Source organism: Elephantulus edwardii, unplaced genomic scaffold, assembly GCF_000299155.1.
Source record: "Elephantulus edwardii isolate Elephantulus edwardi_28Jun2011 unplaced genomic scaffold, EleEdw1.0 scaffold00130, whole genome shotgun sequence".
In the NCBI taxonomy this organism is placed as follows: Eukaryota; Metazoa; Chordata; class Mammalia; order Macroscelidea; family Macroscelididae; genus Elephantulus; species Elephantulus edwardii.
The window spans coordinates 9,598,332-9,623,959 of record NW_006399880.1 but is presented as its reverse complement, the minus strand read 5'-3'; the positions used below and the strand labels follow the sequence as shown (position 1 = coordinate 9,623,959).

At 39.8% G+C, this 25,628-nt stretch overlaps 1 protein-coding gene across 1 annotated transcript in view; it reads right to left on the bottom strand.

The window, feature by feature from the left end:
- The window catches only part of PPP2R2B (protein phosphatase 2, regulatory subunit B, beta), a 454,390-nt gene that overhangs the window by 116,839 nt on the left and 311,923 nt on the right, over nt 1-25,628 (bottom strand). The window contains 1 exon segment of the mRNA XM_006893736.1: nt 2,741-2,918. Coding sequence (XP_006893798.1) covers nt 2,741-2,918 — 178 coding nt within the window.

Here is a 25,628-nt window from a genome sequence, read left to right as displayed (position 1 = left end):
TGGATGGTGAAGAGACTGAAGATTGTTCACAGCTTTAGTCGGCTTGGCTCCACAATCAACACTCTTGGCACCAGCAGCCAGGAAATTAAAAGACATATTGCCGTGGGAAAGTCTGCTGTTAGGGACCTCTCTAAAGTACTCAAGAGCAACGGTGTGTCTCTGGAGACTAAGGTGCGTCTGGTACAGGCCATGGTCTTTGCAATCACTTGTTATGCATCAGAGAGCTGGACAATGATCAGGGAGGACAGAAAGAGAATTGATGCTTTTGAGCTTTGGTGTTGGAGAAGAGTGCTGAGGGTGCCATGGACTGCTAAGAAAAGAAACAGATTCAACCTGGAGAGGGTTAAACCTGGCTGCTCCTTGGAGGCAAGGATTCTGAGGCTTTGTCTGACATACTTTGGTCATGTTGTAAGGAGAGATCGGTCATTGGAGAAGGACATCATGCTTGGGAGGGTGGAGGGTAGGTGCAGGAGGGGAAGGCCCTCTGGGAGGTGGATTGATTCGGTGACTGGGGCAATCGGGATGAGTGTGTCGGAGACAATGAGATTGGCACAGGACAGAGCAGAGTTTAGAGCTGTTGTACATAGTGTCGCTATGAGTCGCAAGCGACTCGACGACACGTAACAACAACAACAACAAATTGCTATTGAATTGGATCAGACTCATAGTTGATCCTTCATTGGGTTTCCAGGGCTGTAAAGGGCAGGGAAAGAGACTTCCTTGCTTTCTGCAGAGGAGCTTCTGGTAGATTCAAACTGTCAAGAGAGATCATGCTTCGGATTGGCTATGTACCTCCCTGAAAACTAAGTTACAGACTGCTCCACCAGCACTCCCTCACTTAGGGATAGCAGGGAATTAAAGAGAGAGCTTTGGTGGCCTAGTAGTAAGGAGCTGTGCTGCAAACCCAAAGGTACCTGGTTCGGATCCACTGGCTGCTCTGTGGAATAAAGATTGGCAATCAACTCCTGTGTGACTTACTGCCTCTGAAAACCCATTGAAGAGTCACCAACTCCATGGCACAAAACAAGGGAGAAAGTGCCTCTGAGGAGGTGTTATCAGATTGAAGCTTTGATGATAACAGGTATTTAGCCAAGTAAATCTGGGAACAGAGTGCTACAAAAATAGAGGACAGCAAATGCAAAGAATGGTTCATCCAGGAACAAAAATGTAGTCAGTTGGCTGAAGCAGAGTGAATGAAGAAATAGCAGTGTAAGAGGACATCAGAGAGGAAGTAGTTAAGATTATATGGACTCTTAATATCTAAAGTAAGAAGCTTAGATTTTTCTTGTAAGTTAAATGGGAAGCTGTTAAAGAGTTTTAAAAGCAGAGGGGAAATGGTATGCAATCTGTTTGTCACAGGGGTCGTGCATTGTGTGAAAGGGCAAAATAGAGACCAGATAGAATTTTGCAGTCCTCTACATGGGAGGCAACAGTGGCACTAACTAGCATGAGTTGGTAAGAATCAAGAGAAATGAGTTCATTTGAGATGTATTTTGAAGGAATCATTGGCAGGACTCATGAATAGATTAGTTCAGCACTGAGGAGAAGGCTGGTGAATGAAAGAAGATAAATATTGACTCCAATGACAACTCCTCAACTGGATGGATGGTGAGATTTGGAAAATTAATGAGGAATCAGATTTGTGGTGTGTTCAAGGTCACACTCAGTAAATGGTGGATTTTTATTACTGAATAGAAGTACAATACAGGGCTACATACTATAGGCTTATATTCAGCAATTCTCTTGACTTCTCTAATTTCTAAAGAGGAGGATAAGTATCCCATACTTATAGGGTTATTATATCAAATATATGCTTTTTGAATAAAGGTGTCAAGGGAGCTAGAGGTCTGCTAGTTATTAACTCTGAATATGAGTTATGTAGATATGTTTGGTTTTTGAAAATTCATCAAGCTGTACCATATGCATGCACATCATACAACAATATGCATTCTTTTCTGTATGCACATTACACTCAGGGAACTCTAGTGGTATAGACCATAGGGAGCTGCACTGTTTGCCCAAAGGCGGTGTCTCTCTGGCAGTTCAAATCCACCAGTGGCTCTGGAGGAGAAAGATGAGTTACCTCCTCTCCTGTGATTTACAGTCTCCAAAAATGAGCTGGAGCGTCACCCATGAGCCAGTTCCAATGATTTGAGTGAGGGCCGTGAATTTGAGTTTTGAGTGTTTTATATGTCAATAAAAGGCAAAATTGAGATAATTTATGTAAAATTCCTAGCACAATGCTTGGAACTCAATAAATGCAGCCATTGTTATTTTAACTCTATGATACAATAACTAAATACATACAATCCCACATATACCTTGAGTCCATGATATCAATGCCAGTGATTCAGGACTCTTTAACTAGAGGAAGAAACCCTAACAGTACGCTAGGATCATTTCTTATAGTTTACAAAGTCACATCTAACTTTAATTCATGACACACAAATGTGTCCCTGTGAAGGAATCCATTCAGAGCTCCAAATAAGAGTTAGTCCTAGGTTACTGTTTATGAGCACCTGTGTATTATTTCACTGTCAGAATGAAAGAAAATCAAATAGAGTAGCAATGTAATATAAAAAGGAAAATTTTCCTACCAGTGCTTAGTGTTATAGTTGGGACTGCTCCTTTCTATTCTCCCTTCTCCCCCCCCCCCCTTTTTTCCCCTAAAGCCAGCTCATACCTCAATATTTTCAGGTTGAAATGTCTTGTTTGACTACTGGCCCCAAGTAAAGGATACTAAAACTTTGATTCGTGATTTCAAAGTTCCATAGGTTAATCCTCAGGTCATCAGCTGACATGTAGGTTTCATAGTCGCTGTTGACTGATATGGAGTTGATGTGATACGTGTGCGCATTGGCAAATACTCGTCGCGGGGTGGCCTCCACCATCAGGTCCATGGGTCTGAGGACAGGAACCTGGGATAGAAGAGAAACAAGCCACTTCAGAACCAAAACTGTTCTTCAAGAAAATCAATCCTCTTACGTGTATGTTTATATACTTTAGTATCACACATAAAGTCATGGACACATAAAAGAAGCTCTAAATTCTTTAGGAGACTAAAAATTCGCATCTTGGTTCTAGTTCCTTTTATTTTTATGACTCCTTTTCCAAAAGATATTACTGTCACTGAGCCCTGACAGAAATTGTCATTCTCTATAAATTCTGAGGTTTTTAAAAGAAATCCCAAGCCTCTTCAGCATCCTTAAGGGCCCTTAGGATAATTTGCTTCTAGTTTTTAAAACGTACAATCTGTATAAAAAAAGCATGTTGTAGGTTAGGGAAAACGGAGTAAGCTAGTGGAATTTCACAAAGAAGATTCAATCATAAGAAAGAAAAAAAATTGATGGAATAATAGGAAAAACATGTCTAGATTTAATGAAGGACATGAATCTATAAATTTAATGAGCTCAACAAGCCCCATGTATGCCAAAACCAAAGAGATTCACACCAAGACACACTGTAATCAATCTATTGGAAACAAAGAGAAAATCCGGAAAGCAGCAAGTTATTGTTATTATGTGCCTTTGTGTTAAAACCAAACTATAGCTGACCCTCCAGCAACTTTTTAGAGGTAGTAAATTGCATTAGAGGAGACTAACCATCTTTCTGCCTCAGAACAGTTTCCTACACCTAGGTGAACAGAAAGGGAGCTTTGTTGGCCTAGTGGTGAGAAGGTGCCCTGCAATCTCGAGGGCACGCGGTTTGAATACACCCTGCTCTATCTGGGATTGCAGTGTAGGGGATTTATAGTACCAGACCAGTGTTATTCTTATTAGGTGCTATTGAGTTGGCTATAATTATGAAAAACAGATTGGAATCCTGTCCTATCATGATGCCCACCGTGCTCAAGCTCATTTGTTGCTGTCCCTGTCTTTTACTTAGCTTCTACTTTGCCCAGCATGATTCCTTTTCCCCAAGGCCTTTCTTAGCAACATGCCTAAAATATGTGAGAGGAATTTTCACCATCCTTGTCTTTAAGAAATACCTTGGCTGCACTTCCTTCCAGACAGATTTGTTTTGTTTTGAGTTGGTTTTTAAAAAATGTTTATAATGCATGGTATGCTCAATTCTCTTCACCAACACCATGACTCAGAGTCATCAATTTTTGTTTAGGAAGGTGCTCTGGTGGATAGTTTACAAAGAGTTGCACTGTTAACCTAAAGGTTATGGCTCCCTGGTGTTTTTAATGCACCTGTGGTTCCTTGGGAGAAAGATGTCTCAGAAACCCAATGGAGGGTCAGCTACGAGTCGGTTCTGACTCAGTTGCCATGGACATGGACATAAAGGGTGGTTGTTAGTGCTGTTGAGTTATCTGTGACTCATGGCAACCCTATGAACAACAGCTCTAAACCCTGCTCTATCCTGAGCCAGCCTTATTACCTCTGACACCCCTACCCACCTTTCCCCAGTCAATGAGTCAATCTATCTCGAGGGTCTTCCTCTCTTGCACTGTCCCTCCACCCTCCCAAGCATGATGCCCCTCTCCAAGAACTGGTCACTCCTTGCAACATGCCCATAGTATGTCAGAATCCTTGCCTCCAAGGAGCAGCCTGGTTTCACCCTCTTCAGGATGAGCCTGTTGTTTCTCCTAGTCGTCCATGGTATATTAAATACTCTTCTTCAGCACCACAGCTCAAAGGCATAAATTATCCTTCTGCCATCCCTAGTCTTTGTCCAGCTTTATGATGCCTTGCAGGTTATTACAAAGACCCTAGCCTGGATCAGGCATACTTTAGTTTCAAGACTGACACTGTTGCTCTTCAGTACTCTGGAGAGGTCCCTGACAGAGATTTTCCCAATGCAATTTGTCTTTTGATTTCCTGGCTGCTGGTATCAAGAATGTTGATTGTGGATCCAAGCAAATTGAAGCTGTTAACAATCTCGATCTCTTCCCTGTCTATCATGATGCTGCCAATCAGCCCCAAACATAGAGGGTAGCAAATCATAAATACTCAGAAACTGACATGAGTAAATTACCAGGAGAATGTGCAACATGGGATGGATGGACATAATGACAATGGTAGTCAAGACTTTTACTATAGGGTATACTGTCTCTAGTAATCCCATGTGGGTATGTGGATGCTTCTGCTTTTTGTATAAAGTCATCAGTATATCTGGCTTTCAGAGACTTTTGTCACCCTATTACAGTCTATTGCAAAAGAAATCCACTCTTGGCAGCTTTTGAGTGCTGTTTCCTCAGCCCCCTAGTCACCAAAGATCAAAGCACTCTTCCCTTGCTCCCCACCCCAGGCCACAGAAGCAATGAAATCTGTGAAGGCTTCCTGTGGCTCTTCCTAAACTCTTCCCTGGGCTTCCTTCATTACTGAACAATGTCTGCAGAGGCTTTCCATGGCTGAGGTGACAGGGAAGGGAGCATGACAGCCAGGATCAAGGAGCATTACAAAGTAGAAACTATCAGGCCAGAGCTTCAGCTTAATGTGAAGGGCCTGCTTGCCAATTCAGGCGGACTTAGTCCATGATGTACTCAGTGGGAAAGTGCTCTGTGAGGGTGTCTGGGGAAGTGGCCTCTAATGCTTTGCCCAGATAAGGCAAGGGGCTGAATGCTGCTGCAGTTAGTACACCACCATTCCCCTGACTAGGTAAGGGCTTGTCCATGGTCCAGAGATTTCCCTAAAGAAGAAGGAGGGAGGCTCAGCAGAGGGAGCTGGAAAGAATCGACTCATTAAGAAGCCATTTTTAGCTGATACTTCCTAACTGCTCTGGACAAGTATTTATTACAGCGCCAGGCAGGGAAAGAAGTCACACACCATTCTCCTAGTTAGGCCTTTAAGCAATCATGAAGGCTTTTTCTATAGGATCTTATACATACTGCTGACATTTCTGGAGGTTCTCTTACTGTGGGGCCATTGCTGTATGAGAGTATGTTATCCACTTCGTATTTGACCTTCTCAGAATCCAATGACTGAGCGTGTTCTTTTCGCCTCATGTTACAGAGAGGTGTAGGAAGGTGAGATAACGTATCCAACCTTACCTAGTGAGTAAATTGGGAAGTTGAGTTCTGAACCAGGGCAGCTTAACCATTGTTGCAAACAAAATCATTAGGCTGAAGTAGGAAATTGTCATTTAAAATTTTTTTAAAGCTGTAATTTACATAATATAAAATTAACTATTCTAGCGTGTATTTAGTACATTCTCAATATTGGGAAACCTCTACCTCTGTCTAGTTACAGAGCACTTTATTATCCTCACATAAAACTATACCCATTAAGCAGTTAGTATTAATTCCTCCTCCTCCTCTTATCTTCTAGCAACACTAATAAAACTACAAGTCACTAGTCATAAAAATTTCCAAATACCAACAATATAATTTGGTTCAACATAAAAGCTTAGATGGACTTTGTGTTGTAGAGACATAACAAAGAATCGTGATGCATTAGGTGTGAAGGGCACTGAGAGACTTCAGCAGGCTGTACTCGGTGGCAACATATACTTGTACTAGTATGTACTGCCCAGGCGTTAAGGACCAAAGAAGATCCATGTCTACTGGAGGTCAAAGGAAATCACAGAGACCCATGTGAAAAAGATGAGGGAATAGAGCCAAGTGTGTGTGTTCAGGTGTGTGATTTTTATGTTTGCTTTTTTGCAGAGGGAGGCATGATTCAATTTTTCACTCAATATTTATGCCATTCTCTATGGCACACATGTTTAAAGGGTTGGGGACACAGCACTGAACAAAGCGAAACTTCTGCTCTTGTGGCTGTATGCTGTAGTGTGTACTTGTCTATGAAAACAATCTGAGTTGGGTAATGAGACAGAGAATGGGAGGTACTGTTGCTTAGTGACAAGGAGTTGTGCTGCCAACCCAAAGGGCTATGGTTCAAAACCACCAGCTGTGTCATGGAAGAAGGATCGACAATCTCCTCCTGTGTGATTTACTGCCTCTGAAAACCCATTGGCTGGAGGGTCAGCTATGAGTCAGTTCTTACTGAAGTATACAACAACCTCAACAACAGCAACAAAATTCTAGTTGAGAAGAGTCTTGGTAGAGCAATAAAGTGCTCAGTTGTTAACCAATTGGTTGGTTATTCAAACACACCAGTTACTCTATGAGAGAAAGCTGTAGTAATCTGCTTCCCTAAAGGTTTGTCAACAACTCAACCCGTTCTATATATACATTTGGATTTGACTCATAGCTTACCCTGCAATGGGTTTTCAGAAGCTGTAAACTTCAAAGAAGGAAATTTGCCATCTTTCTCCCAGGAAGCACGTGGGGGATCTGAACCACCTGCCTTGGGATTGGCAGCTAAATTCCCTACTAACAAGGCTGACAGAGCTTGAGCTTTGAAAAATGCTACGGGGCAGTTCTCCTCTATCCTATAGAGTTGCTATAAACAGAATCTACTTGATAACAATGAATGCACATTTTTTGTTTGGAAAGGATCATGGAACACTTCTCGCAAAAGGTGATGTTTGATCAGAGGCCTAAATGAAAGAGGGAAACAAAAAGAGCAATTTAGGAAGAAGGAGTAGCACATGCAAAGGCCCTGTGGTGGGAATGGGTGACGTTTTGTTAGAACAACATGAAGAACCTCTGTGGATGGAGTAAGGAAGGAAGGAAGGTGTAGGAGATGCTCAGAGGGAGTCAGGAATGGATTATAAAGGGGAGGCAATCTCAGGGAGGTACAGGTAACTACCTAATACTGTTTTTCCTCACCTATTTTCCATTTTTCCTCCCCACCTTCTTTCTCATTATTTTTCCTGCCTCTCCTCTGGGGAAATGGCAGATTATCTTTCACTTCCCAGAATCATTTACTAACAAAATGAATCCTGCTGCCGCTTGGTTTATTTGGTGACCTCACTGGTGATTCTTCACAATCTCTCACAGCACCTAAGTAGGTGTCAGCCGACCACTATGACCTGCTTAGAGATACTCAATCAAAGATGAGCAGAATCCTGGAAAATGAGAGGCCTGAGACCCTCATGTGAAAAGTAATTTGTGAAAACGTACAGCAGAAGGGGCTAGAGATGAAGACTCACTGACTTCAGGCATGGACTTCTCTCAGAGAAAAACAAAATCACAAATGGGTTTACTGTGGCAATGCCCTGCACCTCAGCAAATTGACAGATTCCAATAGAGAAGGGGTAACCAGAGAGGAGAAAAAATGACGTGGCTGAGGGAATCTAGAGAGATGCCCATTTGCGGAAGAATGTTAAAGGTTTTTAATTGTTCAGTAGCTATAGACCAAATTTGATTGAGTTGTGCAGATAAATATTTCAGTATCCTCTTTTAAATAAAATCACCATACTTAATGTTAGGAGGGCTTTAGAAAATTCTATAAAAGGAAATAAAATCAAATCTATGTTTGATTCACATTTCCTTGTTTCAACAGATATTCCTTTGTCCTTTCCCCAAATAATTTAGATTACCTTGTATTTAGAATGCTAGGACATGTTAAAGTCATGGCTTAGGTGGGTTCTATCTCCTCAATTAGTGCACAGAGGAATATTCTGACTCCAGATAAATCCTACAATAAACAGTTATTATGCATATATCATGTGCTAGGTAGTCGCTAAAATAACATTTCACTCCTTCTTTTACATAACTAGTCATTTTAAGAATGCTAAGCCAAAGCTCCCCCCAGGATTGTGTAATGCCTTTTCAACAGAAAGACAAAGCCTGCCTGTCCTGAATCCTATCATGGTTCACTGTCTCAAGGTGTAAGCACTTCTGGAAGAGACAATTGGGCAGCATCTTTCAACAAGATCTCATAAATGTCTCCACTCAACTCTCGGATACCTATATCAAAGAAAATTCTACTTTTTATGTTAAATTCTTATTTGTCAGAATTGCGAATTTATGCTATTGTGATCAGTTGTATCCTATTAATAATTATAATTTGCTTTAATCCAATAGATAAAGCTTAACTCTTAACAGTCATATGTTAAGAAAAAAATACATCATTCTCTCTGCAGCCTTTCTTTTATTATGGAAAGGATAAAAAATACTTTTAACACTTAATTAGGGGAAGTGGAGTGAAGATACTTATTTAAAGGGGAAAAAAGGGATAATAATAATTTATTATTTTCAAGAACATTTTCACATATTCTTTTATTTGGTATTAAGAAACAAAACAAAAACTAGTCCTGTGCTTAACCTATTGAAGGCTTTTTAAAATAACATATTTATTTTACACTGATTTACTCCAAAATTCATATACATTATTTTTCAAGGTGGATCTTTCTGATTTCCTTTGCCAACCCCTCTCTTTACCCATCAAATTGTGCGACCCTATGCTTAACTGCCACCCCTATCCTTACCCCTCTGCTTTCACCCTCCCCTCCTTGGATCATCATACATGTTCTACAATAATGGTCTTATACAGTATTTTTCCTTATAGGACTGAGTTAGTTAACTTTGCATGATGCTTTTCAGTCCCTCCCAAATTAGGTAGTGATTTACAAAATCATTGCTCATGCGTGCTGCATAGTATTCCGTTGTGTGAATGTACCCTTATTTCTCAATCCATTCAGTTGTGCCAGATATTTGGTTGTTTCCATGTTCTTGCAATGGTGAATAATGCTGCTATGAACAGTGGTGTACAAGTCTCCATTTGTGCTTCAGTTCTCATTTTCTCAGGGTACATTTCAAGCAGGGAATAGCTGGGTCATATGGAATTTCTATGTTCAGCTTTTTGAGGAAACGCTAAACTGCCTTCCAGAGTGGTTGTACCATTTTACAATCCCACCAACAATAAGAGTTCCTTTCTCACCACACCCTCTCCAACATTTATTCCTTGCTGTCCTGTTAAATTTTGCCACTGCTACTGGAGCAAGATGGTATCTCATTGTGGTTTTGATTTGCATCTCTCTTATTGTAAAGGCTTTTTTAAATGGATCCTAACTCAAACCCATTTGCCGGCAAGTCAATTGATATTGACTTATTGACATATTGTTAGATGACACTGAGTTGAAATCTATTCATGGTGGTCCTCTGTACCACAGAATGAAACCTTGCTAGATCCCGGGCTATCCTCACAATCACTGCTGTGATCAAGCTCTTTGTTGCAGATCTGGTGCCACTGACTCTACTTTTCCAAGCATGATGCCTTTCTCCAGTGACTGGCCTCTCTGGATAATCTGCCCAAAGTATGTGAGATGAAGTCTTTATATCCTTGCTTCTAAGGAGCACTCTGGCTGCACCTCTTCTAAGACAGATTTGTTTGTTCTTCTTGCAGTCGATGGCATAGTTAATATTCTTCACTAACACCACAGTTTAAAGGCATCAGTAAGTCTTTGGCATTCCTTGCTCATTGTTCAAATTTCACACGTGTATAGAAAAATCCAGCTCTCAAATGAATAGCAAATCTTTGAGAAGACCATGAGCTGGATCAGTGAACTAGAGATAACATCTAATATGAAAATGCTTATTGAGAACTCATTTTGTAGCAGTGCCATGATACTTTATATACTTTAAATACATCACGCTATTGAATCCTCACAACCACCTTATGAGGTGAGTACTACCATGGTTCTCATTTTGCAAATGGGGATCCTGAAGCAAAGCAAGGTCATGAAGCTTGACAAAGGTCATAGCAAGTCCTCAAGTTGTCGTTAAACTCTGGCTCTTTCTGTTGCTGTTAGTTGCCATCAAGTCAGCTATGACCCATAGTGACTCTAAGAACAAATAGATCAGAACCTTGCTCTTCCTGCACCATCCTCATGACCTCGGGCATCCACCATCCCCAAGTCATGGCTGCAATCACTGTGTCAAGTTAACGCTTCGAAGGTCCTCCTCTCATTTCTCAACCTTCTTCTTTTTCCAGCATGATGTCTTTTCCCAAAGATTGGCCATTCCTGACAACATACTCAAGGTATGTGAGGTGAAGTTTCACCATTCCTGTCTCTAATGGAGCATCCTGGTTGCACTTCCTGCAAGACAGATTTACTTGTTCTTTTGGCAGTCCTTCGGATATTCGATACCCTTCACTGGCACCTAATCCTAAGGCCTGGTGTTAATTCAAGAGACTTCTAACCATTAATGTCCCATTATATATAATAATCTCCATTTTGAAAGACTGCCTGTGGAAGATTTTCTATGTGCTCCTAGGAGATCTGATTATGCTGCTAACCCGAAGATGGTACCTATCTGGCCCTCAGCGGCAGCTCTCTGGGAGAAACATGGGCAGTCTCTTCCTGCATGATGCATAGCCTCTGAAAACCTGTTGGAGGGTCCACTATGAGTCAGTTCCAATTCAATGGCGATGAGAAAGGGCTGAAGTAGCCTTTCTAGCTATCAAGGGAATTGTCATGATTATATAACTTAGCAATGTACAAGAAAAAGGATAATGAAATGAACGGTCACTGGGTAACAATTAACTTCACTTAAAAAGAAAAAAGATCAGAAGAAGCCTAATTTTCTCCTTGTTAGGAGTTTTCCAAATATCTTTTGACCACTGTCACAAAAAGCTGTGAAGAGGATGGACATTCATTTAACTGCCAAACCAACCTGGGCAGCCGAGGCTGGCATTGTGTGTACCCATTATTAAAGGGTAATTTGGTGTAACAAAGCAAATCGAGTATGTACGAAGACTGTCAAGTAAAATAAACCACTAACAAATTAAATTACTTTCCATTTTCAGTGGGAAGAATGCCAGTCATTTTTCATTTAAAAAAATATGCATCTTAATTCCATTTTTAAATACATCAAAAGCAGCATTCAGTGGACTCCCATGCTGCCTACCCTGAGGTTTATTTTCTAGAGGCCCATTTTGCCCGGTCTGGGGGCATTTTCCCTGAGAGAATTAATGAAGCATTAACCTCACCCTGGTCAGAAAACTTGTTTTCTCCATGGATCAATGGTGGATGGAGTTCAAAAAGCAAGAGCAATAGGTTGGCTCCAGCATACAGCGACATAATCAGAGCTGTTGTTTCCAGAATGAAACTGCCACTCAGCGACGCCTGCCAAAAACCCCAGGGAATCCTATCCAAATAATAACATTTTAAGATTTCCTTGCTCGCACCCGTCAATAGCCTCAATATGTTGCTGATTTCTTCTTTTACTGGTTTTCTCATATTGATTGTAATAAGCCTGGCAGGAAAACCCCTTTAGACCAAATCAGGCTTTATGCCTCAGCTTCTCAAATAACTTAGAATTATATTGCGTCATTTGACAAATAGAGATTAAGTACCATCTAGGTGCCAATCACCATACTACGTGGTACACATAGAAAGGTGGCACAAGGAAATAGGTGGTGGGATTTAAAGTCCAGCATGAAAGAAAGACATTAAAGACAAATCTCAAGGTAAGTATAGTCAGGCAGTCCCCAGACTATGGACATCAGACTTAGGACAACTTCTATTTGCCCTTTAATGCCATGTAAATTGGTCCTAATTTTAAAATGACTCAACTAACCCCTACTGAACACAGATAGCTTATCACAAGGACTCTCACTTGATGCATGTACAGCTTATAAAGCATTGAAAGCCTTTCAGAACTTTTCCTGTATAAAATGAGTGCTTCCAGGGAAAGGTTCAAGGACTTCTTTTAGCCTTACTGGTACAAAGGGAAAATGTCACAGGTTCAAGTTAAGTAAGTAGAGAAGTCACCTAGACCCAAGACGTGCTCTGTTCAAGAAAACAGTTTCTCCAATCCATTTCTCCATGCTGAGCTACGTGACTGATATATACATTCTTTTTAAAAAAATTATTTTATTAATTTTAATGAACATTTATAGAGATTTTGGATTTCCATTCATTCATTGTTGCACTTTTCTCCCTGCCAACCCCTCCCCCCCAGTTCACTCCTCTCTTTGAAAAGTAAAAGAAAAATTCATTAATTGGTATACAATGCCCCCCGCATTCCCCCCACTGCCCCAAGTACACTCCACTATGCAACCTTAATTCTGGACTCTTGTGATAACCATTATACCCTATCATATATTGCTTTTAAATTGTTCTCTCCCTCATCTGTTTCAATGCAGTATAATTTATCTAGTTTTTCACAGTCCTACCCCATCCCTGATGTCAGTCCCATTCTACAACAGTGGCACCACGCAGTATTTGTCCTTTTGTGATTGAGATATTAAACACATAGTTAAGAAATGGATAGTGTTCATAACCTGTGGACCACCTGTGTTGTTACAAATGGCCAATGTTGCTATCAAAGTCCCTAATTAAATTGGGGATTTACTAAAGAAATACTAGCAACTCCTTTGACACGTCACCTTCACTTGAAGTAACAAAAACCCAAACATCAGAGATCCATTAGCACTTTCTACATCAGGAGAGAGAGAGAGAATGGATTGATGCCTTTGAGCGGTGGTGCTGGAGAAGAGTACTGAATATACCATGGACTGCTAAGAGAACAAACAGGTTTGTCTTGGAGAAGGTGAGACCAAGCTGCTCCTTGGAGGCAAGGATTCTGAAGCTCCATTTGACCTACTTTGGACATGATGCAAGGAGGGACCAATCCTCGGGGAGGGGCATTATGCTTCTGAGGGTGGAGGGACAGCGCAAGAGAGGAAGACCCTCAATGAGATGGATAGATTCAGTAACTAGGGTAATGGGGGGTAGGTGTGTTGGAGAGAATAAGATTGGCACTTAATAGGGTAGGATTTAGGGCTGTTGTACATAGGGTTGCTATGAGTTGTGACTCGATGGCACATAACAACAAATAACAATGATTATATATGGTCTGTACAGAGGTAACTCGTGGTTGCTGTGAAGCTGAACACTGTGACACTGATGTGTCAAATGCGTTAATGATTACTCATGGTGGGCAGTATTTGGTGGAGTTACCCAATTAAAACAAACTTGGAAGTAGGAGTGGCATCCACTTCCACAATAGCTTACCTTGGAAACCCTATGAACCTGGAGAAAGGATGAAAGTTATACAAGTGTTCAGGTCTTTCATTGTTCATAGGGTCGCTATGAGTCATCTACAATTTGATGGCACTTAACAACAACAACATCAATATATATATTTTGCTGTTGTTATATATATGTATATTATAGCTGACTCTGTAGTGATTTCTGAGAGGAGATATATATTTAAAATTTTTTTAAATGATACTAGTTTATTTACAGAATTAAAATGCATTGTTTTCAGAACAGATTCTTCTAATTTCCCTCACCATCCCCACCCATTAAACTGTACACCACCATGATAAATTCCCCGTCCCAATTCACATATTCAACCCTCTGCTTCTACCATCCCTGGCATCAAGGGTGGTTTTTGTGGCCAACTTAACAATTTCATGTTTCCCAAGTCTTTGATGTGACTTCTTTTGGCTTCTTTACAGAAAAGAGGAAAACCACCTTTCTCTCAGAAGATCAACTCACTATCTGATTACCAACCCATAAAGCATCCTGTAATTCTGCCAGTTTTTTCTTATTTCTACTCAGACACTTCCATTTTCTGCCAACATCACTACTTCTCAAAGCGTGTTTCCCTATTCACTGCTTTCCCTGTTATTTCCCCTGATGCTTCACATTTGTAATTCCACAGCAGAGAGGAGGCATCTTAAAATATCCCACTAGAGGAAAATTTCAATTAACACTTCTAGCTGGGGAAGGGGTGAAGGTGGGAAGAAGCAATGGTTTGCTATTTGATTAGTTTGGTTAAGATTAATCACAAACACTATTTTGCTTGCTTTTTTTTTGTTGTTGTTTGGTTCAACTGCTATTGAAGAAAGGTCTTCTAAAAATTGTTAGGAAATGTTCTCCACTGAGTCTTTGATGGTAAAGATCCACAGACATGAGAAGTATAACACTATTTTTCCACCATTTATTGCAGGAGTATACACAGATTTAAGAAAATAGAAAATAAGCATATATTTCATATTATCTCTAAGAACCTTAGAGCTGGAAAACAGAGGAGTAATTTCTACTAACAGGGTCTAGGTATATACAAAGATGCATCTTTAAGAACTTTGAAAACGTGGCTTTTCATAGATATTAACAAATTATCTGTATACAGGCAAAGTTGTGTCAGTTCTGCCTCCCACCAACAGATGGTGGTAGTGATTACTAGAACGTTTGATTTTAGAGGCAACGTGACTTCTGAATGACCTTTCAGAATTTTATCATCTGGCCTACCAGCCCAGGCTGCACATTAGAAACGGATTTGGCTCTTACTCCAAACTGATACCTGGATTTGACCACTGTTCTATTAAATTAAAACCCTTATAAGATAGAGTTCAAGCAGTAGTATTTTCAAAAAGTCCTGTTGTTGTTATGTGCTGTCGAGTTGCTATGACTTATATATACACAATGGCTCTGAGCTCTGCTCTATCCTGAGATAATCTCATTGTGTCTGATACACCTACCTTCATTACTCCAGTTATTGTGTCAATCCATCTCACCTAAGGTCTTCCTCCTCTGTGCTGTCCCTCAACCCTTCCAAGTATGATGTCCTTCTCCAAAGACTGACCCCTCCTGGAAACATGCCCAATATATGTGAGACAGAGTCTCAAAATCCTGGACTGGAGAGCATTATGCTGAGTGAACTAACTCATTATCACAAGGACAAATATTGTATAAAACCATTATTGAGGATTCAAAGGGGTAGTGGGTGGAAGCAGAGGGATGAGGATGTGCAGGGGGAGGAGGGTATTAATCAACGGGTTCTCAATTTGATGGGTGGGGTAGTGAGGGAAATTGGATGAATCTGTTCTGGAAGATGATATATTAGAATTTTTTAAATAATAATAATAAAAAATTAAAAAATCCTGTCTCCTAGGAGACTCTTGGTTTCACCCTGTCTGGGGGAAATTTGATAGGGCTATTCTCTGTCATATGAGGTCACTACGAGTTAAAATGGCCTTGATGGCTCCCGAAAACATCCTCTGAAGTTCAAAGGGATTTAAAATTACTTTTATTATTCTCTACTGACTGAGGGTTTTTGTTAGCTTTTTAAAAAAATTTATTTTTTGTAGACACAAAGAAAATAATATGTGATACTACCAGCAGCCAGGAAATTAAAAGATGTATTATGAAAGTCTGCTGTTATGGACCTCTCCAAAGTGCTGAAGAGTAAATAGTGTCTTTCTGGAGACTAAGGTGTGCCTGATACAGGCCATGGTCTTTGCAATCATTTGTTATGTGTCAGAGAGTTAGACAATGACTAGGGAGGGTAGAATGAGAATTGATGCCTTTGAACTGTGGTGCTGGAGAAGAATGTTGAATGTACCATGGACTGCTAAGAAAACAAACAGGTTCAACTTGGAGAGGGTTAAACTGGGCTGCTCCTTGGAGGCAAGGATTCTGAGGCTTCATGTGATGTACTTTGGACATGTTGCAAGGAGGGACCAGTCCTTGGAGAGGGACACCATGCTTAGGAGGGTGGAGGGACAGCGCAGGAGGGGAAGACCCTCAAATGAGATGGATTGATTCAGTGACTGGGGTAATTGGAGTGGGTGTATTGGAGACAGTGTGAAATTGGCACAGGATAGGGCAGAATTCAGGGCTATTGTACATAGGGTTGCTATGAGTCACAGACGAATTGACGGCACGTAACAGCAACAACAACATTATTAATAATGTGATATGATAATATAATAATGTAAAGACAGGAAAAGAGTTATTACCTGTAATACATAAAGTGTTCCAGTAAATTAATAAAAATAAAACAAATCAGTGGAAATATGGGTAAAGGATACAAAGAGAAAATTTAGAGAACATAAAAAGCAACTGATCAACAAATAGAAATGTACTCAATTTCAATAATAGTTTGTGAGATGCCAATCAAGATTTTTAAAATCTTATATTTATTAGAAATGTACTACTTACCATTTACTGTTTTAGTTCATATTCTCAATTATTAATAATTCTTAGCAATTAACTCAGTAATTATAACAACCGTGTGAGTCAGTTATTCATATTGCCTTCTATGTAGGTACTAAATCCTGAGGTAGAAAGCAGTTATCAGACCTGGCAAAAAGTCATACAGTTTATACTTGCTGGAGATGAGGAATTTTAGCCAAGGAGGAGGAAGGAATTGTCATCAAGTTGGAACCACTGCATAGCTGATGCTGCAGCAGGTTTCTGAGGTGGTAAATGGCATGGGGGGTGGGGGCAGATTGCACATTTTTCTCCTGCGGAGCCACTTGTGGATTTGAACCATCAGCACAACTCTCTATGGAGTACACCACGAAAGCTCCTCTAGCCAAGAATGTCTACCTTACTACACTAGGGGGCTCTGGTGATTTAGTCCTTACCCAAAGGCACATGGTTCTAATCCACTAGTTTCCTCCCATGTGTTCTAGTGTCTCTGAAATACAGCTGGAGGGTGAGCTATGAGTCAGTTCTGAGCTGATGGTACATCACCATCACCAATGCACAACTACACTATGCTGCTTTTCAAGAAAATAGTCACTTGAGTGATAGAAATTATTGTTAGAGAAGACAAGAAAATGGACACCTGCTGATGGCAGTGTGAATAAAAATGAGCTTTTCTTTCTTCCTTCCTTTCTTTTCTTTTTTAATGAGCTTTTCAAAAGATGTTGTTAAGTGCCATTGTGTCATAGACGACTCATAGAGACCATATGAACGAAAGTCTTGAATACAAAGACCTTTTATTTTTTCTCTAAGTTCATAGAGTTTCCGGAGGCATGCTATTTCGGAAGTGGATGCTACTCCTGCTTCCAAGACTGTTTTAATTTAGGAGCTCCACCAAACACTTTTCGCCATTATTATGCGTAGTCATTATCGCATTGGACACATTAGTGTCCTTAAAATAATTTTTAAAAGTGCAACTGTCTTACCAAAATAGGTTCTTGGACAGTGCAAATGGTGCACAGTCTAATAATCAAAAGACTGTCAGTGCAAACTACTTAGTAGTGCCTCCAAAGCAGGGTTTGGTGACCCAGTTTTCTACAGAGTGTTTCTATTCTGTAACACTGGGGTCACCATGAATTGGAATTGAGTTAATGGCAAAAATGGTGGGAGTTAGGTTCCATTGAACCAACCACGAGACCTAGGAGCCTTGTGAGTAACAGATTTGAACCTTGCCTTAGCCTGCACCATTCACATGATCTCGTATAGTCTGGAGCCCACGGTTATAGTCACCACACCAATCCTTCTTCTGGGGTTTTCCCATCGTTTCTCTGACCCTCCATCTTTCTTAACATGCTCAATGTACGTGAAATGAAGTTTTACCATCCCTGCCTCTAAGAAGCATTTTGATTGCACTTCCTCCAAGGGAGACCTGTTTATTCTGTTGGCAGTCCATAGGATATTCAGCATTCTTCTTCAACACAAATTACAGGCATTGGTTCTTCTGTCATCCTTATTCACTGCCTAACTTTCAGATGCATATGAAGTAATTAAAAATATTATGACTTGGATCATGTGCATCTTAGTCTTTAAACTGATATTCTTGCTTTTTAGATTTCCCTTGACAGCAGATTTCCCAGTGCAGTGCATGTTTTGATTTCTTCATTGCTACTACTATAGATATTGACTGTGGAACCAAGTAAAATGAAACAGTTGGCAATTTCATTCTTTTCTCCATCAATCATAATGTTGGCCACTGGTCTAGTGGTGAAGATTTTTGTTTTCTTAATGTTGAGATGAAATCCATACTGAAGATCATAGTTCTTTGGGTTTTGAACTTGTTGTTGTTATGTGCTGTTAAGTCACCTGCGACTCATAACTATCCTATGCACAATAATAGCTCTGAAGTCTGCCCTATCTTGAGCCAGTCTCAATGTTTCCAACACACCTATCCCCATTATTTCAGTTCTTGTGTCACTCCACCTCATCTGGGTTCTTCCTCTTTTGTGCTGTTCCTCCACCCTCTCTAGCATGATGTCTTTCTCCAAGGACTGATCACTCCTGGCAATATGTCCAAAGTATGTGAGAAGGAGCTTCAAAATCCTTGCTTCCAAGCAGTAACTTGGGTTCACCCTCTCCAGGACAGATCTATTTGTTCTCCTAGCAGTCCATGGTATGTTCAATACTCTTCTCCAGCACCACAATTCTTCTTCAGTCATCCTTAGTCATTCTGCAGCTCTCTGATATATAGTATATAGCAACATATACTTGAGAACATTTATTGCACCTTTGTTAGTTACAACAGCACTATGTTGTTGTTATTGACTGCCTGTGAGTCAAGCACGACTCTTAGTGACTATGAACAAAAGGTCTGAAGCCCCTCTACAACTATCGACATTTAGCAAAGTTAATAGAGTTTCCAGTGGCATGTTATTTAGGAAGTGGAATAGCACTATAGAAAACTTAAAGCAATCTGATTGTTTATCAATAAAGGGATTATTTAATGTTATAGTTTGTCCATACTTTATAATATCTGCAGCTATCTCCATGAATAAGATGGATTGATTCAGAAGAACATGTACAATATGATTTCAATTTTGTAAAAGCAAAGTGAAATCATACCCATCAAACTATTAATGTTAGGAAGCATTTGTATAGGCAATGAGAAATGTGTGGAAAGATACAACCCAAATAGTAAAACTAGTTAACTTGAGATGTGGGGCCTACAGAACAGTATTATTTGACTTGCTGTTGTCAACAGTCATTACTTTTGTAATGTAAAAGAAGAAGAAAAGTAACTACTTCTAATGCGCCATGTGGGAAAGATTCTTAGGATTCTTCAATCTGCACAGGAATCTTCCTGGCACAGCCTGAGTAGCTTGAGGGAGCATAACTTCTCCATTCTTCTAAGCTTAGATTTCCTTTCCAGAATCATTTACCCGTTCATTCCTCCGGTCAATGAACAGTGAATTTACTCTCTTTCTTCATGTAAGTTTTTCAGACACTTGAGGACAGCTCTCAACCCATTCCACTCCTCATTTAGTAAATTATCTTAAAAGCCTCCAGCTTTGATAAATCACTAATAGCAAGGGTTGCCAGAATTCTGCAAATGCTTTGCTTTATTAAACATCATAGCTGAGCTGCTGAGACACTAGTTCAGAACCCAGAAGGAGTTTGAGTCTCTTAAACAAGAAATGTTATTATATAAAATGCCTTAAAATGATTCACATTTCAATAGTACTTACCACATGACTCTGACCAACTGTTGTCCATTCTCACTCATGGTGACCATCTGTGTCAGAGTAGAATGGTGCTCTCTAAAGTTTTCAGTCACTGAATTTTTAGAAGTGATGAATAGCCCTTTCTCCTGAGGCATATTTAGGAGGACTCAAACCACTCATTTCCCATTATTATCCGGTCAAATATTTGTACACACACCATATGTTGTTGTTGTGTGCCGTCGAGTCAGAAACAACCCAGAGCTGAACCTTTGGTGGGTTTTCAGAGGCAGTTAATTGCACGGGAGAAGAATGCTTATCCTTCTCCTGAGTGACAGCTGGTCATTTGAACACACCATATAATCAGCTAAAGTCTTGGACACAAGACTTACTTTTTCAAATAAATTAGCTGCAATTCAAATCTCTATGTTAACAACTACTTTGGATGTGGCTTCCTAACATCTCCTCCTGAGATGTATAACTTTTTCTTTGTCTTATAAGGACAAATACTGCATAAGATAATTATTGTAGAAACAGAGGATAAATATTAAAACATATATAGGGAAGCTAAGGGTGGAGGGGATGGGAGCAGAGAGGTGAAGATGGGTAGGGGTGAAGTCAAAGAGTTGTACAACTTGGTGAGTGAAGGGGGGGGTAAATGGAATGAGACAGATAGGGCAGGGACCTGTTAAAGACAGAATAATGGTGGGCATAGTCAAATAGTGATTAATTTTATAAAATATAATGAATGGGAAAAAAAGGTATGAAACACAATGTAAATGAAGAAGACAAATGTATATGAGCCTTGTAAACAAGCCAATATAAAGTAAAAATTAAATAAAAAGCCACCGACCGACCAACCAACCAACCAACCAACCAACAACCAACCAACAACATCCACGTGCTTTTGGGTTGACAGTGTAACTAAGACACCAGAGCTCCCACTGGGGCCTATCACAGTGGAAATTCAATGTATCTTGCTGTGGAAGTGAAGAAGGGGCCTCATATAAATAAACTAGGAGGGAGATGCTACGGACACAAATGTAGGAGATGAACTATATGATTGGATTTTTCCACATAATGAAAGCTGATGGTAAAAGAACTGAAGAAGTAATAGAAGATGAAGAAGGCAACAACAGTGTTCTGAAGTCTTGCTTGAGTGTGAGAACAACCTTACACCCTGTGTTACTGGGTGACTGGGCTGAATTTGAATGTAACTGTCCTAGAAAATAACAGCACTACAGGAAGTGGGTGGGGAAAAATATCCAGGGAACAAAGCCTGATAATTTTAGGAAATGACAGTAGTAATAGTCAATGTACCAGAAATTCAAACTGGATTTAGAAGCAGCCATGGCACTAGGGACATTATTGCCAGTGTCAGATGGACCTTGGCAGAAAGAAGAAAGTAACAGAGGAATATCTCTCTCTCTCTCAATCATCTGTCATCTATCTTTCTATCATCCATCTATCTATCTACCTATCTACCTACCTATCTACCCATCTATCTATCTATCTATCTATCTATCTATCTATCTATCTATCTATCTATCTATCTTCATGTTCCATTGACTATGCAAAGGTATTTGACTGCGGGGATCACAACAAACTATGGCTAGCGAGAAGAATGCGAATCCCAGAATGGTTGATTGTGCTTGTGTGAAATCTGTACTTGGACTAGGAACCAGTTGTCAAAACACAGCAAAGAAGAACTTCATGGTTCAAATTTGGGAAAGGAGTGTCAGAGACGCATATAGTCTTCATATCTTTTCAATCTATATGTGGAACAAATCATTCAGGAAGCAGGGCTTATGAGGAGGAGTGTGGCATCAGAATTGGAGGAAGACTTATCAATCAACCTGTGCTATGTTGATGACACAACTTTGCTTGCCCGAACTGAGGAGGCCCTGAAGCGCTTGCTGCAGAATGCCTATGATTACAGTCCTCAATATGGATTGAAGCCCAACACCAAGAAGGTCTCTGTATGTGTCCCCCTTTCTCTTCTCTTTATCAATGTTTTAATTCATTTATTAGTCTAAATATGGTTTCAGATGGCTCACTCTATACATGACTTTTTAATGCCTTTAGTCCAAGCACTCTGGAATGCTGGAAAGTGGAGCTAAAAAAGCAGAGAAATAAAGTAGCAGAAATGGAAGCATTATTATGAGCTGGGTGCTGTCAGATTAATGCAAACAGACCCCATGAATGACTGATTGAAACCTTGCCCTGTTTTGTACCATTATCATGATGTCTGCAGGAAAAGCTGAATGTCTCAAATTAGGTTTTATATTTAGGCCTTAAATATATTAACAATCACACATTTTGCCTGTGATATTTCCCTTGTTATTCCCTCCTCTTTCTACCCATCCCCAGCTCCAAGTCTTCCCTGACTCTGATCTTGATTGGTTCAGTTAGTACAACTCACCTCATTCCTTACTCTTCTGCATATTGACTTGAGACACTTACAAATCAAAGGCTATAGCATTAGGTATAGATTCTATGCCACAACAGAAAAAGAAAACAGGGATCCTGATGACTGGATCAGAAAGCAACATCATACAGGTGAAGAAAAGCTTGCAATGGATTGTAAAAAAGAAAGCTGTCAAAGACTTCCATTTATTTCCATCCATAATCAATACCTACAGAAGTAGCAGTCAAGAAAGCAAGTAACATATTCTACTGGACACATTTTCTATCAAAGATCTCTTCAGAGCACTAATGATAAATAATGCCAGTGTAAAGATGAAGGTGCACCTGATCCAAGCCATGGCATTTTCAGATGAATTTTTTTTAACATGTGCAAGTTGAAGAATGAATAAGGACAACTGAGAAAGAATTGGAGCCTTTAGATTATGGTGTTGGCTAACGGGATTGAATATATTCTGGGAAGCCAACATAATAAACTTTGTCTTATCATTTTTCCTCTGAGGAGTGCTCTGGCTGCCGTTAATTCCATCATAGATTTTGTGCATATTGTCAGGAAGGGCCAGGCTTTGAAAGCGTCCTTAGTGCTTGGGAAGACCTTCAGCGAGAGAGATTGGCACAGCTACTGCAACAATGTGGTTTGTGCTCAGTAGAGACTGAGGATGGTGCAGGATCAATGAAGGTTTCAACCTGTTGTTCACAGGGACTCGAGGTTGGATGTAGATTTGACTCATAGACACCAAACAACAACAACATTCCTTGCCCCATTTTTTTTTTAATTCAAAGGAGGGGGTAAAAAAAAAGATTTTCTTTGGGTTCTTTCCTCAACTTGAGCTATTTTTTGACATCTTTCCTGGAATCATTTCCTAACTTCAGTTTTTCCATGTTTCAATTTAATTAAAACAGTTTCTTGTTCAAAAAGAGTGAAGTACGGTCAGTGTCTGTTCCCTGGATAAAAAATTTCTTTTGTTTGGAATGGTATTATAACAGCCTTTCCGTCTCCTTCACAATGAATCCATTTCTTTAACTGTGTCTTATGGCCCCTTGTCTCTCTGCTGCCATTCTTGATGGGGGTCATGTTCATTTCTAGATTAGACTCTTAAACCACATTGTAATAAGACATTCTCCTGAATGAATGCAACTACATAATTACTTTATCTAGAATAACATACCATTTTGGGTTATTTATGTCTAAACTAGCTTTAACGATCACTTTTATGTTGGTATACACTAAGATCCTGGAGGGGTTTTTTCCTACATATTTACCGTGTCCATGTTTCTACATTCTATACATGAATGGCTGATTTTCTTTCTACATGCACCAGCATTATGCTTTGTCTTTTTAAAACTCTCTGTGCTACCTATTAACCTTAGGTTTTTAAGAACGTCATCCACTTTCCTAGTAATTTAAAAATATCGTTCCTCCTCGGTTTTGTATAGTTTAAGCCTATGGTATGGTCAGGAACAAGGAAAAAAGGTCACCCATTGAGGATGACTCAGAATAGTGAATTCCACGAAAATACTTTTTCCTCATTATAGAAGGAATAGAAATTATTTTCTCTTACAGACAAAGATCCTTTGAAAATTCTTTAAAATAAATTAAATTAAAATAAAATGAAATCCTTTGAAAATCCTTTAAAAATATGAACTCTTGGAGCTATGAGTTGTTTGGGTTTCCCTCCCCCCCCTCTTTAAATGGAGAGGCCTTAATCACACCAAAAAGAGGAAAATACACAGTTCATTAAAAATCACTGCAGTTGAACATCAAATTACTACAGCTGATTTCCACCTATTCAGGTCTATGGAGAACTTATTTTGCTTCTCATCCAGGAATGATAATTATATACTGAACTGCATCATATGTGCCTTGAACATGTGAATTCAACTATACACATTTAGCATAAAACAGAAAAAGAGAAAAAAATGCTTAAAATGTTGACTCAGTGCTGAACATTTCACTCAGTAGACAGAGGCCCTAATGTGGGCATGAGACGGAGAAAGTAAACATGCTCATATCCAGCCTGTGTGACTCTGTGGACTCAGTGCTGAGATTCCTGATACGGGTGCACGAGCTACCGAGAGTTAAAGAAATATATTTTTCATAAATATATATTCATATCTTCATAAATATATATTTATATTTTGCATTTTTCACATAGTTTCAAATAAGACATTATTTTCTATAGAGTATACATTGATACAGATACAATGTTCTGTCATGAGTTTATATATAAAAACAGATGTTGTATTTTATGGGTAATTTTTCAGAACTTTTTGTTTTGCTTAATTAATATGATGCTTGGTTTAGAGTTTTAAAGTTAGTTCTTGATTTTGGAACTAAGTCCTTGTAAAACTGTCACTAAACTGACACTTTGTCAAACAATAATGTGTCTCAGAGGAGCCCAGGTGGCCTAGTGGTAAGGAGCTATGCCTAAGGCACATGGTTCAAATCAACCAGCAGCTTCCCAGGAGCAATATGGGAACTCTCCTCCCATGTAATTTATAGCCTTTGAAAACCCCGTGGAGGGTCAACTAGTTGGCTCTGACTCGATAGGACCCACTACAACAGCAACATTTCTCACAGGCTTTGTATATATCATTGTTGTTAAGTGCCGTCGAGTTGTCTGCGACTCACAGCAACCCTATGTACAACAGCCTTAAACCCTGCTCTATCCTGTGCCAGTTGCCCTGTCTCTGACACACCTACCCCATTACCCCAGTAACTGAATCAATCCATATCATTGAGGGTCCTCCTCTCCTGCACTGTCCCTCCACCCTCCCAAGCATGACGTCCCTCTCCAGGGACTAGTCCTTCCTTGCAACCAAAGTATGTGAGATGAAGCTTCAGGAACTCATGAAATATTATTCAGAATGGGTGATCCTGGAGGACATTATGCTGAGTGCAATATCTCAGTCACAAAAAGACAAATACTGCATAGTGCCACTGTTGCAGAATGGGACTGACATCACGGTTGGGTTAATCCTGAGAGAAACTGGATAAATTATGTATACTGTATTGAAATAGATGAGAGAAAGAACAGTTTAAAAGCAATATATGATAGGATATCATGGTTATCACAAGAGTCCAGAATGAAGGTTGCATGGTGGGGTGTACTCATGGCGGGATACCAGTGAAAGAATTTTTCTTTTACTTTTCAAAGAGAAGAGTGAACTGGAGGGGAGGTGTGGGCAGGGAGAAAAGTGTAACAATGAATGAATGGAAATCCAAAACATCTGTAAATGTTCATTAAA